General features: G+C 43.2%; 1 protein-coding gene across 3 annotated transcripts in view; it reads left to right on the forward strand.

Moving 5' to 3' along the window:
• TMC7 (transmembrane channel like 7) overlaps positions 1 to 15,739 on the forward strand; it is a 58,803-nt gene that overhangs the window by 22,700 nt on the left and 20,364 nt on the right. For all 3 annotated transcript variants that reach the window (XR_009544970.1, XM_060172860.1, XM_060172859.1), the window contains 5 exons: positions 1,028 to 1,195; positions 5,559 to 5,641; positions 10,798 to 10,943; positions 11,932 to 12,079; positions 14,760 to 14,933. Coding sequence is in view for 2 of the 3 variants with exons in the window: in XM_060172860.1 (XP_060028843.1) it covers positions 1,028 to 1,195; positions 5,559 to 5,641; positions 10,798 to 10,943; positions 11,932 to 12,079; positions 14,760 to 14,933 (719 nt within the window). In the remaining variant the exon portion in view is untranslated. The remainder of the gene's footprint in view (positions 1 to 1,027; positions 1,196 to 5,558; positions 5,642 to 10,797; positions 10,944 to 11,931; positions 12,080 to 14,759; positions 14,934 to 15,739) is intronic.

Genomic DNA, 15,739 nt, shown 5'->3' on the forward strand with positions numbered 1-15,739 from the left:
AGTGGGGGTCTTGCTTTTCTCTTCAGTGACTGAGCTCCTGTGATTCTTGGCTGAATAGGAACTCATTTGGCAGGAGGTGAAGGTTTGATAGTCACACTGCTTGCTTTGGCAAGATTACTAGGTGTGAGAAGAGCAAACACCATGATTCTCTTACAGCTTCAGCTTCAGAATTAAAGTTTTTTGCCTCCACCAAGAACAAGCAGACACCTCAACCTTAAGAGGGATTTTTTGCTTTGGATAGATGGCATAATGGTTATGTTTATGACTTTCATTCTTAAAACTCTGAGCTTCCAGGTTCAGTCCCCAGCACCACTATAAATCAGAGTTGAGTAGTGCTCTGGGAAAAAAAAATTAAAAGAAGAAATTTTGTTCTTAGTAATTCAATCCACTTTCTGGTGGAAGGTTAGTTTTCTATTTGGAGAAAAAACCAAAAAACAAAAAAAGGAGTTGGGGGAGAAAGACAGCTGTAGCACTCCTCCACGACCCCTGACATTTTCCCTGTGCAGATGGGGGCTTGAAAACAGATACTTGTACGTAGTCATGTGTGTACTCTATCTTGTGTGCCACCACTTGGTCCCAAATTAGTATTATTTTAAGACTCCTATAATTAGCCTGCTATTTGTGTAAAGATAGTTCAATAGAGAATTCAGATCAGTCACATATTTACAGTTAATTCAAAAGCACTCCTGTAATCCTTTGTGGGGGGGGGAGACAGGGACAATCTTTTCCATAAATTCTCCTAGGTACTTGGATATTCATATTAGAAATGATATTGAATTCTCTCCTAAGCCACTCTTGAATGATTAATGCAAAATGGAGTTGAGAGTTACAAGCAGAAGGTTAAAATACTGAGAAATTGAATCCTAAAGTTGACAGTAGAGAACACATTGTTTATTCCTTCTCTCTCCAATGTTCCTCCAGTGTCAACCTCTGTGGTTGACTGAATCTTTGGGGCAGAGGTTGAGGGAGGGGGGAGCATTCTTTCAAAGCTCCTGATCAGTGATACATGGATTTTTCTTTCTTCTAGGGAAATTTGGTACTGGGATCCAGTCCTATTTCTCCTTCTTGCGGTTTCTGGTGCTGCTGAACTTGGTGATATTTCTCATCATCTTCCTCCTGGTTTTGCTCCCCATCTTGCTCACCAAATACAAGATCACCAATAGCACCTTTGTGTTCATTCCATCCAAAGACACAGGTGAGTCTACGGCCAGGTGTGCTGTGAAGAGGCTCCTTCTTACGGCGCTTCCTTTTTCCAGGAGTGAGGGTGAGACACCAAAGCTTTGCTCTGCAGTCATGATGTTCGCTTTGGTGCTGGCCATGGTTTTCCCATGTGGTACTGGGGGACCCACCTCAGAGCCTGGCGCTTGGTGAGGTGTGGGATTTACCCACTGAAGCACTTCCTAGGTCCTCCAGACATCTTTCTAGTCTATATGTTATGTCAGGATAGTGTAGGTTGTGTTGCAGAAACAAATGACCCCCATAGTTCTCAGCTCCTAATAACTCCAGAGGATGTTTTCCCACTCTCAGTACTTGTCCCTCACTATTTGTGCTGCTTTGTTCCATGTTGTCTTTACTCTGGTGCCCAGTTCGATGGAGCAGCCTCTTCTTGGACCATTGACTGTTACTATGTTCATAGAAAAAGCCCCAGCAAACATGCTGACTTCTATACCTTCTTCCTAGAGATGGAACATATCATTTCTGCCACATCTCACTAGGCCAGGCAAGTCACTGGGGAGGCATTTGGGAGGAGCACTGCAGGGTAGGAGGGTAGGACAGTCGAATGGCTGGCAAACATAATACAATCTACTCTAGTGACTTGACATCAAGTCTTTTATTTTGGCTGTTGTCTCGGGGGCTTCACCTCACCAGCGGACTTTTAGATAGAGACAGAGAAGGGAAAAGAGACCACAGCACCAAAACTTCCTCCAGTGTGGTAGGGGATGGGCTTGAACCTGGGTGGTGCACATGGCAACACAGATATACTCTCCAAGCGAGCAGTTTCGCTGGCCCCATTGCAAGACTTTTATCTGCGCTCACCGTGATGTTCAGAGTTGCCACTTAATAATAAACACAGGTAGTGTTCCAGATAACTATAGCAAGGGAGGGACCCATTTCCTTTTTGAATGTTCAACATAAGCCAGAAATTCTGGGCATCCTGTTTGTTCAAGTAGAAGCTGTTCTCTCACGCTATTTGCTGAGTACCCTCTAGGTGCCAGGCTCTATGCCAGGGGATGGCTGGGAGAGCTGAGTAAGACCCAGGCCTCTTGCAGTTAGTCTCCAACGTCTTATTTCTTCTATCATTAACTCCTTTTCCAGAAGAACCCCCTCTTTCTTCTTTTCTAAAACATTTTATTTATTTATTTATTTAGTGGATAGAGATAGGGAGAAATCAAGAGGGGAGAGGGAGATAGAGGAGTGAGAGAAAGAAAGACCTGCCGCCAGACTGCTTAAGTGTTCACAAAGCTTTCCCCTGCAAGTGGGGAACAGGGGGCTTGAACCTGGGTCCTTGTGCATTGTAACATGTGTGCTCAGCAAGGTGCACCATCGCCCGACCAGAACCCCTTTCTAGAACCAATTCTGTGACCCTAAGCATTCCTCCTCCTCATACTTGTTTCTGATTTAATTCTGTCACTCTTAAAAATAAGAGTAGTACCGTATAGTAATCTGCCTTTTACTTGTTTTTTTCAATCTCTTGATAAGCTATTCAAGGACAGCAACTGCTTCTTACTCTTCCTTTTGCCCCTGATGTGTACCTGGTGCATAGTGATTTTTCTAACTGCTTGTTGAATGAATAGCACACACATGTGTTATAGTTAGAAAATAGGGAGCCAGGTATCAGGCGGTAGCGCAGTGGGTTAAGCGCACATGGCACAAAGTGCCAGAACCAGCGTAAGGATCCTGGTTTGAGCCCCCTGCTCCCTATTTAAGGATCTCCGTTCGAGTCCCAGGCTCCCCACCTGCAGGGAGGTTACTTCACAAGCGGTGAAGCAGGTCTGCAGATGTCTATTTTTCTCTCCCCCTCTCTGTTTTTTTTCTCCTCTCTCCATTTCTCTCTTTCCTATCCAACAACAACATCAACAACAACAATAATAACCACAACAATGATAAAAAACAACAAGGGCCACAAAAGGGAGAAAATAAATGGCCTCCAGGAGCAGTGGATTCATGGTGCAAGCACCGAAGCCCCAGCAATAACCCTGGAGGCAAAAAAAAAAAAAAAAAAAAAAAAGGAAAGAAGGAAGAAAGAAAGAAAGAAAGAAAGAAAGAAAGAAAGAAAGAAAGAAAGAAAGAAAGAAAGAAAGAAAGAAAAAAAATGGGGAGCTGGGTGGTGCGCGATGGGTTAAGTGCATATGGCTCAAAGCATGAGGACCGGCTTAATGATCCTGGTTCGAGCCCCCAGGTCCCCACCTGCAGGGGAGTCGCTTCACAGGCAGTGAAGCAGGTCTGCAGGTGTCTGTCTTTCTTTCCCCCTCTCTGTCTTCCCTTCCTCTCTCGATTTCTCTCTGTCCTATCCAAAATCAACAGCAATAACAACAACAATAATAACAACAATGATAAACAACAAGGGCAACAAAAGGGAAAAATTTAAAAAAAAGTTAGAAAATGGACAGTTGGGTATACACATTATAGTGTGTCAGGACCTGGTCCCCACCTGCAGGAGGTAAGTTTTACAAGCAGTGAAACTGTTGTAGGTGTTTTTCTCTCCCTATCTTCCTTTTCCCTTTCAATTTCTCTGTCTCCGAAATAAATTTCAAGAAATTAATAAGTAAATAAAGGATTAGAGAATGGAAGGGCTAAAATTGACCTTGGAGGAACTAGTCCAATGTTCCTACTTTAACAAAAGGGAAATGAAGGCCTAGAAAGATCGAGGTGGTAGCTTGTGGACTGTTTTCCCTAGTTTGTTGTCACACCGTGTTAATGGTCACTTGGAAGGGCCTACCACTGTGAGCAGAGAGTACTGACTTGGAACTTGGCCATGTGACCTGTTTTATCCAGTGAAGCTTCAGATAGCTCTGTGTAGCTGACTGGCCTTAGAGAAGAGCCTATGGGAAGTGTACCCTCAAGCCAACCATTGCCTCCCCTCCCCAGCCTGGTCCCCAGAAGTGACCTGCAGTGGATCTGAGCCTGGCTGTGAGCCCAGACTTTATCCCTGCTCACCCTAAGCCAACGGCATGAACTTGAACTGCAGAACCTTGAGTGAGAACGGGAAAGTATGGTGTGTCACCTATGATTACTCATTACATAGTCAAACTGGCTGGTACAGAGAAAGCGAGTGGTTCACCTGTCTATCAGTAGTGTTGCTGAAATGGGCAGCCCAACAGTTTTTTGGTTGGTTATACGTAGTGAACATGTGGACTTTCAAATGAAACTGCAGAGCTATGGAGATCTTTCACAAGTGGATGTGCTTAAAATAGAATAGTGGTTGGTGTACTGCACTAAAGTGGGGGGGGGGAGGGTTCAGGTCCTGGAACATGGTGTCAGAGGACGTAGAAGGTATTGAATTGTTTTTGTTACTGTGTTTTATTGCTGACTAAACCATTAATCCCATATATATATATATATATATATATATATACATATATATGTATATTAAAAAATAGAATTGGGTGGAGGAGATAGCATAAAGGTTATGCAAACAAACTTTCATGCCTGAGGCTTCCAAGGCCCAGGTTCACTTCCCCACACCACATAAGCCAGAGCTCACCACTGCTCTGGCCAAAAAAAAAAAATTGAGTAATGATTCTATCAATCACATATTCCCAAACATGTAAAACATGTTTAAACATGACTTCCCAAAGCAAGAAATATTAGACATGTACTGTAAGTGGGCCCACATACAAAATGTCATATCTATATATCTATATGTTATATATCTATATGTATATCTCCCAGTGACAAGAAAGTATGCTGTTATTCTTGGTGCACTTGGAATTTGTCTGCAAATAGAAAATCATAGATCCATCAACTTATCCAAACTCATATATATATCACATCTAAATGTGTGTACATGGGAACTGGGTGGATAGCTCACCAGGTAGGGGGTCTGCACTGCCACATGTGTGGCCCAGATTTGTGCACCATTTGAGAGATACTATGACAGTGGAGGAAACTCCAGTGCAGTGATGTTTCTCTCTGCCTCTCCATCAATTTCTCTGCCTGGAGCAGTGAAGTTGTAAATGCAAGAAGCCCCGACTCTGGAAAATAAATAAGTATATATATGTGTGTTTTTTTTTTAATTTCTTTATTGGAGGATTAATGTTTTACAGTCAACAGTAAATACAATAGTTTGTACACGCATAATATTTCCCAGTTTTCCACATAACAATACAACCCCCACTAGGTCCTCTGTCATCATGTTCCAGGACCTGAACCCTCCCCTCCCCACCCCCAGAGTCTTTTACTTTGGTGCAATACACCAACTCCAGTCCAAGTTCTGCTTAGTGTTATCTCTCCTGACCTTGTTTTTCAACTTTATATAAGTGTTTATAGACAAACAGTGATGGACAAGTTGCATAGACTAAATTGATTTCCACTGACGTTCTTTTTACATTCTGCAGATATCCAGTGCACAGTCTATCCAATCAGTAGCTCTGGACTCATTTACTTTTACAGCTACATTATAGACCTGCTTTCTGGCACAGTAAGTACTTTACATATTCTGTCTTTGAACCCTTAGTGTTCTGAAAATAGAGCAGGTTAAACATCAGCTTCCTGAAGCCTGCTGTGAGAGCCAAACATGAGCACTGACACAAATACTGTTAGAGGAAATGAGATTTGTGGTGACCTCATCTATGGGGACAGTGTTCACTCGCCATGCTAGAAAGTATGGGAACTAGCCTTTGTCACTGTTACCTTGTTCCTAGTCCCTGCCGTCTTTATCCTGACCTGCAATAAAATTCCAAGTTCCTCCTGAGGAAGACTTTTCATCAAAAAGAAACCCACGTAACACTTAACTTCATTTCTCTGACATGGAAGGCCCTTACTGTCTTGAGGTCCTAGACCACCATGGCCCTTCTCCACAAAACACACAGACGGGCTGGTATACCCGTGCGCCTGTACATGTGTTCTCACACACACAGCATTTGTACACTTGCCTACCTGAAGTCCCTTGAACAGCTGTCAATTCTTGTTGAACAGCCTGTACTCTCACATGAAATTAAACAACCTCCTTACTTACATACATCTTTTCTCCATATATATTGTGAGATATATATATAAAGGGTTATTATTTTTTTAAAGTTTTCTTTAATATTTATTTTCCAGTTTGTTGCCCTTGTTTTTTTATTGTTGTTATAGTTATTGTTGTTATTGATGTCATCGTTGTTAGATAGGACAGAGAGAAATGGAGAGAGGAGGGGAAGACAGAAAGGGGGAGAGAAAGATAGACACCTGCAGACCTGCTTCACTGCCTGTGAAGCGACTCCCCCGCAGGTGGGGAGCTGAGAGCTCGAAACGGGATCCTTACGCTGGTCCTTGAGCTTTGAGCCATGTGTGCTTAACCTGTTGCACTACCGCCCGACTCCCAAGGGTTATTTTTTTTTAATATTTTAATTTATTTGATAGAGACAAATCAAGAGGAATGGGGAAGACAGAGAGAAAGAGACAGAGAAACACCTGCAGTACTGCTTCACTGCTTACAAAGCTTCATTTCCTGCAAGTGGGGATGAGGGGCTTGAACCTGGGTCCTTGCACATTGTATTATGTGCGCTCAATCAGGTATATCACTTGCACAGGCCCCAGAGTGTTATTTATTTATTTATTTATTTTTATCATTGCCATGCTTCATCATTCCTGACTGATTTTTTCAGGCAGAGAGAGACAGAGACTAAGAGACCAGGGAGATACACCGCAGGACTTGCCCGTGCCATGGATGTGTATAGCAGCATCTCTGGTCTCTACCCACTAGATGCCAGCTGCAGTCCCACCAAAGTGACAAACAATAAATTGCTTCCATACAGGTAGTTCCTGGAGACAAAGTCTCATGTGGTTGAGAACCACTCCTTTCAATGTTTATGAAAAACAGCCAGGAGATAGATATCACAGTGGTGGTGCACCAGACTCTCACGGCTGAAACTCCAAGGTTCATTCCCCTCCACCACTATATGCCTGAGCTGAGCAGTGCTGTGGCCTGTCTCATTCAAATAAAACAAGTAGAGGACCAGGTGGTGGTGCATCCAGTTAAGTGCACATAGTACTATGTGCAAGAACTCGTGGAAGGATCTGGGTTCCAGCCCCCACTCCCCACCTGTAAGGAGGACACTTCATAAGTGGTGAAGCAGGTCTTCAGATGTTTATCATCCTCTCCCCCTCCCTTCTCATTTTCTCTCTGTCCTATTCAGTAAAATGGAATAAATGGCCACCAGAAGCAGTGGATTCGTAGTGCCAGCACAGAGCCCCAGTGATAACCTTGGAGGAAAAATTAATTAATTAATTAAGTAAATATTTTTAATAAGTGCATAAGAAGTAGGAGATATGTATAAATATCTTTCTGCAAGTTGTGGCCTCAAATGCCATGTCATTGAACTTCTATTTTGCTGACTAGATAAGCAGAAGGCATTGAATTTGCCTACTGTATTTTGCTTTTTTTTTTTTTTATATCTCTGATCTCCCGTTTTCCTCAAAATAACCAAGAGGAATTGTCAGGTGAGGGCTACTGTCTCTACTCTGGGAAAAACAAACAAACAGACAAAAAACTGCAAAATTTGCAAGCAAGAAAAGATTCTGTAACTTCCCCAAGCATATCAGATGTTAGTGAAGGTGAGCTGGAATCAAACTCCAGCAGTATTTGCTATTTTAAAACACAACCCACGAGAGAAGTCTCTGTCTGCAGACATCCAAACACTGTAACTTTCCTTAGAGAAAAGATTATTTTTTTCCATTTGCTATCACTGTTACAGTTAAACTTTAGTCTGCAAAATCCTACTGCTCCTAGCAAATTTCTTTCTCCCTCCCTATAGAAACATTTTTAAATTTTTTTTAAAAGGAGGCATTAACAAAAACCACAGGATAAGAGGGGTACAACTTCACACAATTCTCACCACCAGATCTCTGTATCCCATCCCCTCCCCTGATAGCTTTCCAGTGGATTTATGATGTAGGCAGCAAGCCCCAGGGATCATCCCCTCCCCTGATAGCTTTCCAGTGGATTTATGATGTAGGCAGTAAGCCCCAGGGATAACCCTCGTGCCAATATGTTTTAAGAAGTGAAAACAGCCCTCTCCAGAGAAGTCTTTTGCACCATGACTCACAGCCTTCTCACCCTTTCTTGTGCCTGCATGTTCTTGATGAGGAATTTGGGGTGGGATTTCTGGGGATTGAACCTCAGGCCTCATACATGGGATTTTGTAATATGAACTTTTCATAGTGTAGTCAGTATCCTTTGATGAACATTCAGATTACTTCTGTTGTCTGGCCATACTACCCTGAACACGCCCGATCTTGTCTGATTGCTTCTGTTTCGCCCTTTATAAACAATGCAGCAGTGAGCATCTGTGCACTTCTACACTATTTCTATTTCCTGTGTATGTCCTCTTGTTCATACGCTGAGAATTTTCCTTCCCAACCAGCGAGTAGTTAGAGGTGTTCAGTTATTCCCACCATAAGAAGTCAGGGACTTCCTTGTGCTGTATTTTCACTCAAGACACCTTTGGGATTATGGTTTTTTTGGAGGGAGACATAAGGATATAATTTAAATATCATACAATTCACACACTTACTGGTTTTTTTAATGTACTCACAATTTTTAAGCATTGCCATGACATTAGAACATTTTCATCAATCCCCAAAGAAATTTTACTATTAGCTGTCACCTGCTTAAACTAACTAACCCTAAACTACCTTTCTTCTGCCTTCTGTGTCTGAAGTGCTGTGTCTGGGCATTTTATATAAATGGATTCGTACTACATGTAGTCTTTGATGTGTGACTTCTTTGACTTTTATGTTTTTAATACTGTCTTTGTTGGAAAGAGACAGAGAGAAACTGAGAGGGGAGGGAGAGCTAGAGAGAGAGAGACCCTGCTTCACCACTCATGAAGCTTCCCCCTGCAGGTGGGGACTAGGGGCTTGAACCTGGGTCCTTGCATATTGTCAAATGTCTGCTCTACCACCACCTGGCCCATGACATGTTTTTAGATCAGGTGAGGGTACATTGTTTGTGGGCCCTTCATTTGTTGTTCTAGTCAAATAAGATTCCAAGTAAGATTCCATCTTATCATAGTCATTTGGGTTATTTCTGTTGGGAAATTGTGCAGATGTGGTCGAACACTGGCAGGGCCCACAAACCACTATTTCCATGCAAGTATTATTTACAGATATCTACCACGTTATCCCCTCAGGGCTGGTGGGCATAGTGGGAGGCGGCCATTTTGCTAGCTCCACGTGGCCTGAACTGCTGTGCTCACACCCAATTCAGGGCATCCCTGTGAATAAAGATTTGCCTTCCCGCTCCGCCACAAATTCCTGGTCTCTTCTCTCTCCCCAGTGACACAACCCAAGGATTTTGACCTTTTGACTATGATGGTGAATAGTGCTGCTATAAGCATCCATTTTCAAGTTTTTTGTGCCTTCAGTTCTGTGGGGTCTCAAGCTAAATATGGAATCACGGGGTCAAATGGTGACCCTGATTAAGTGCTAGGCTTTTCCACAGTAGTAGTTTCCATAATAGTGGTTTACATTCTCACCAGAAGCACAAGAGCTGTGGCCCTATGTTGTAGTCTCTGGAAGTAGGATGCCACTCTCAATGGTAATAGTATATGATGTATCTCTACATAGTTTTGGGTACTTGCTATGTGACCTAACTTTCTGATGATAGTTGGTATGAAGTAGGATCTCTGTTCTTTCAAACTGCATTTCCCTAATGGGTGATGATGCTGGATATCTTTTCATGTGCTTATTGACTATTGGCAGAACTTTGAGTAAATGCCTATTCATATTCTGTTTTCATCTCGATTAAACTGAGTTTGATATATTTTTGTTACTGAAGTTTTTTTTTAAATGCTTTTAAAATATTTATTCTCTTTTGTTGCCCTTGTTTTATTGTTGTAGTTATTATTATTATTGTTATTGATGTCGTCATTGTTGGATAGGACAGAGAGAAATCGAGAAAGGAGGGGAGACAGAAAGGGGGAGAGAAAGATACAGACCTGCTTCACCACCTGTGAAGTGACTCCCCTGCAGGTGGGGAGCTGGAGGCTCAAACCAGTATCCTTACACTGGTCCTTGCGCTTTGTGCCACCGGCTCTTAACCTGCTGTGCTACTGCCTGACTCCCTGTTACCGAGTTTTAAGAGTTCTCTGTTTGGGCAGAGGAGATAGTATAGTGGTTATATGAAAGATATCATTTCTGAGCCTAGAAAGTCCCAGATTTAATCCCTTGTACCACCATAAGCCAGAGCTGAGCAGAACTCTGGTAAAAAGAAGGAGAAGAAAAAGGAGAAGGAGAAGAAGAAGAAAAGGTGTGTGTGTGTGTGTGTGTGTGTGTGTTTTATGAGTGTGTTTAACTCTGGCTAATAGTGCTGGAACCTTGGAGCCTCAGGCATGAGAATATTTTGCAGAATCATAATGCTATCTCCCCAGACCTTGATACAAGTATCTTATCAGATAAAAAATTGACAAGTATTTTCTTCTATTTTGTGAATTGTTAGTTCACTTTTTTTTTTTTTTTGAGAGAGAGAGAGGATTGGAAAATAGGATGGAGAAAGACACCTTCAGCTCTGCTTCACCACTCATGAAGTGCACCCCCTGCAGGTTCCTGTGACGAACATCCCAGTCTGACCTCATGCCCTTGGCTTTGTTTCAGGGTTTCCTGGAAGAGACCAGCCTCTTTTATGGCCATTATACTATTGATGGGGTGAAATTTCACAATTTCTCCTATGACCTGCCTTTGGCTTATTTGTTAAGCACTATTGCCTACCTGGCCCTAAGCCTGCTTTGGATTGTGAAAAGGTAAGATTGATCTTGTCCTCATGTCCTTTTTGGTGACTGGAGTCTACAGTAGCAGGTGGCAGGGTGGGGTGGGGGAAGGGAAAGAGAGGGAATAGGGACTCTGGGGTCATTGCCTGAGTGGTGACAGACCAAGGGTGGGCTATGTGGGGGGGGTTGTGAGCTAAAGAGTTTGGGCTTCATTCCAGCTGTAATAAGAGCTCCCCTTAGATGAAAGGCAGTGATTTCCAGCAAGGAGGCATCTGGTTAGCTGCCACATGTATCTAGAATGGCTTAGAATGTGACTATAGCCCTGGATGGAAGGCACAGCCATGTGTCACATCTTTTTAGATCAAGCCATTTGATGGATGGATATAGATAGAGATAGGAAACTTTAGGGACCAGGGGATAGCTCAGTGGGTAAAACGATTGCCCCCATAGAGTACTAGAGACTAGGGTTTGATCCCTAGAAATGAATGGGAGCTGTGGGGCCTGGGCTTAAATCTTGGTGACACACATGCCAAAGCAGGCTCAGTCTCCAGATGGCACTATCTTGCCAGTCCAGAGTATAATTTTTTTAAACATTTGGGCCTGATGTGGGTCAGGCAGTGGCTTACCTAGTTGAGCTCAGGTGTTACCCTGAGCAAAGGTCTGGATTCAAGTCTCTGTTCCCCACCTGTAGGGAAGCAGGTCTGTAGGTGTCTATCTTTCTCTCTCCCTCCCCATAGACACACACTCAGTTTCTCTCTGTTCTATCAAATAAAGTAGAAAGAAAAATTGGGACTTGTAAGCTGCTCAGTGTATATACATTGTTCCATGGCCATCTCACTATCAAAATGACCCCTCTGCCTCTTCCTCTTAACCCTTTTCCCCTCAGATAACCACTATAGATTTCACATACTCTGAGTTATTTCTGTTTTCAATTAGTCTAACTTTGGGGAAAGGCTTTATAAGAAGAGTGATTTTGAGGGCAGAGGAAAGAAGAAGAAAAGTGATTGTGCTTTGGGTTCAGGTCAGTGGAAGGGTTCAAGATCAGCCTGATCCGGAGTGAGGAACACTTCCAGAGCTACTGCAACAAGATCTTTGCTGGCTGGGACTTCTGTATCACCAACCGAAGCATGGCCGAACTGAAGCACAGCAGCCTGCGCTATGAGCTACGGGTGAGCACTACCAACCTTTCTCCCGCTGGGCTCCTGGCCAGCGAGGCCACACCCTGGAGCCGGTTTGTAGAGGAGACGGGCTTAGCAAGGAGCAGCTTTCTGGGTTTGATCACTGTAAGGTCAGGTATGGAGCAGTGAACGGGAGCTGGCAATGCAGGTGGGAACCACACCACGGTGAAAGCAAATGACATCGTCCTTCCTTCTGCCACCTTCTACACAGACGTTTTCTACTTGGTAGCATCCTATCAAGTTTCTACCAAATGAAATAGGACTCTGGATGGGGGGGCTTTGGTATAAGGTGGGGTGTAAGAGAACATGAAAATGTATGTAGAAGAGGGAGTCGGGCGGTAGCGCAGCAGGTTAAGCACACGTGGCGTAAAGTGCAGGGACCAGCGTAAAGATCCTGGTTCGAGCCCCTGGCTCCCCACCTGCAGGGGAGTCGCTTCACAGGCGGTGAAGCAGGTCTGCAGGTGTCTGTCTTTCTCTCCCCCTCTCTGTCTTCCCCTCCTCTCTCTATTTCTCTCTGTCCTATCCAACAATGATGACATCAATAACAACAATAATAACTACAACAATAAAACAACAAGGACAACAAGAGGAAATAAATAAATATTAAAAAATATTTTAAAAATTATTTAGAAAAAAAAGAAAATGTAGAAGACTCTTTACAAATTGATCAGGGGAGGAGATACAAGTAGCATATTGATCCACCTCACACAAGAATAGGGAATAAATATATACAAACTTTAATCAAGATGGAAAAAGATCACATTTATTTAATTTATTTATTGCCACCAGGGCTTAATGCCTACACAGTGCCACTGCTCACAGTGGACCTGATTAGAATCACTGGGATGAGGGGCACCATAGTAACTCCCGACCGACCTATCATGAAGCTTGCAAGCTTCCCTCTCGATTTCTGGCTGTTTCTATCCAATAAGTAAAATAAAGATAATAAAAAAATGTAAAAAAGAATTTATGCATATAACTACATAGAAGTAGTGTCACAATTAGGTGATAGTTCACATGCAATTTCAGTACTCCAGGGCAACTTGGTTTTTTTCATTCAGAGAGAGAGGGGAGTGGGGATCTTAGCACTGGAGCTTTCCTCTAATGCTGTAGCCACCTGCAAGGTGGCACTAAGGATTGAACCTGGGCCACGCGTATGGCAAGGCATGTGTCCTACCTGGTGAACTATCTCTCCAGTCCCTGTTTCCACATATTGCGACGCTAATGGCATTTTTTTTTCTCACAAGGGTTATTGCTAGGGCTTGGTGATGGCACTACAAACCCACCCCTCCCAGATGCCCCCCTTTTTTCTTTCTATTTTTATTTGATCTGACAGAAAGTGAGAGGAGTGGAGGAGTCAGAGAGGGAGAGAAAAAAAAGAGTCACCTACAGACCTGCTTTGCTGCTTATGAAGCAGCCTGCGGAGGTAGGGAGCCAGGGCTCTGTGGGTTCTTGATATGTGTGCTGAACTTGGTGTACCAATACCTGATCCCCGTTAATTGCAGTCTGAAATAGAAGGCTTTACCTTGACTTAGACCTTTAGTAAACATGAAAACTAATTGGTCTTAGTCTGGGAAAATGTCTTGGGGAAGATGATAGGACTAAGGAATTTTTTTTCTTTTTTTATTAAGGATTTAATATTGATTTACAAAATTATAAGATAATAAAAATATAATTCCACTGTTCCCACCACCAGAGTTCTGTGTCCCCATTCCCTCCACTGGAAACTACATTAGTTCTCCCAAGATCACAGATAATGGATTGATTATTTATATATATTTATATATATTTGCCCATCCCATTTTTTTCCCTGTGATTCTGCCTTCTTTTCCTAAGTCATACCTACAACTTCTAAGGTCCTTTCCTTTTTTTTAATTCTCTCTTCAGGTCCTGACAGAATTGGAGCCCAGAGCCTTCTGGTCATCTTCCACTAACATTTACCCCTCTGGGAGTATGGACCAAATTTATTTATTTATTTATTTATTTATTTATTTATTTATTTATTTATTTATTTCTGGATTGAGAAAGATAAATTGAGAAGGAAGGGGAGGTACAGGAGAGAGACAGACATCTACAGCCCTGCTTCACCACTTGTGAAGCTTTCCCCCTGCAGGTGGGGACCAGGGGCTTGAACCTGGGTCCTTGAGCACTCTAATGTGAGAGCTTACCCAAGTGTGCCACCACCTAGCCCTGACCAAAATTCTTTATGAGGTGCAGAAAGTAGAAGGTCTGCCTTTTATAGTTGCTTTTCTGCTGGACATGGGCCTTGGCATGTTGACCATAACCTCAACCTGTTTCTTTCTTTAGTGGGATTTTTTTCCCTCACTAGGGTTGAAGGTTGGTGTCTGTGTAATTACTTCAGTTACTGGTGACCCCCCCCCCCTTTCTGATAGATACATAGAAATAGGCGGAGAGAGGGCAAGAGACAGAGGGAGAGAGAATGAGAGTCACCTGCAACAGTGCTCGCTACTTATGAAGCTTTCTGCAGGTGGGGACAGGGGATTTGGACCTGGGTTCTTGTGCATGGTAATGTGTACACCCAACTGGGTGTGTGCCACTACCTGCCCCTTACAGAAAGGTTTGGATGGAGAATAAACAGGTGATGAATGAATGACAGACAGGCTTTACTCCAGTGCTCATGGGTGAGTTTTTGTTTTTTGTTTTCTTTCAGGCAGACCTGGAGGAAGAAAGAATACGGCAGAAAATAGCAGAAAGAACCTCAGAGGAGACGATAAGGATCTACTCTTTGAGATTGTTTTTGAACTGTATTGTGTTGGCTGTTCTAGCTGCGTGCTTTTATGCAATCTACAGAGCCACTATATTCTCCCAAGAACACATGAAGAAAGTAAGTATTCTCTGGAAATGTATTTAACCTTACTCTGATTGGGCATACATTACAATCTTCTTCTCCTTCTTCTTTTTTAATATTTATTTATTCTGTTTTGTTGCCCTTGTTTTATTGTTGTAGTTATGATTGTTGTTGTTGTTGGAGAGGACAGAGAGAAATGGAGAGAGGAGGGGGAAGACAGAGAGGGGGAGAGAAAGACACCTGCAGGCCTGCTTCACGGCTTGTGAAGCGACTCCTCTGCAGGTGGGGAGCCAGGGCTCGAACCAGGATTGTTACATCGTTCCTTGCGCTTTGCGCCACCCATGCTTAACCCGCTGCACTACAGCCCGACTCCCACATTAGTCTTTTGAAGCAGGTATGAGGATCTTTTCTTGTTGTTAAAATTTCCGGGAAGGCTCTGGCCGGGCCGGCTAGCTTCACGGTGGTGAACAGAGACGCGGAGACAACGGCTGGGCAGGGAAGCTGTATTTCTTTATTCAGAAACAACGATTCACAAACTAAGACAAACTAATCACCAAACAGAACTCTGCTGTCTCTTTGCGGCGGCGCAAGCACTCTTTCTTTTTCTCTCGAACTCAGGAACCCTCTCCCTTACTCTCGAACTCAGAAACTCAGGAACTCTGTCTAACTCAGGAACTCAGGAACTCTGGCTAACTCTGGCACTCTCGAACTCAGGAACCCTCTCCCTTACTCTGGAACTGAGGAACTCTCGGACTCATGAACTCAGGAACCCTCCCTCAGGGTTCCTTGGGGCGGGGCCAAGCAGGCCCGCGAAATTAATTGGACTGATCCAATTCTCTTGG

This window comes from Erinaceus europaeus, chromosome 15 (genome assembly GCF_950295315.1).
Source record: "Erinaceus europaeus chromosome 15, mEriEur2.1, whole genome shotgun sequence".
NCBI lineage: Eukaryota > Metazoa > Chordata > Mammalia > Eulipotyphla > Erinaceidae > Erinaceus > Erinaceus europaeus.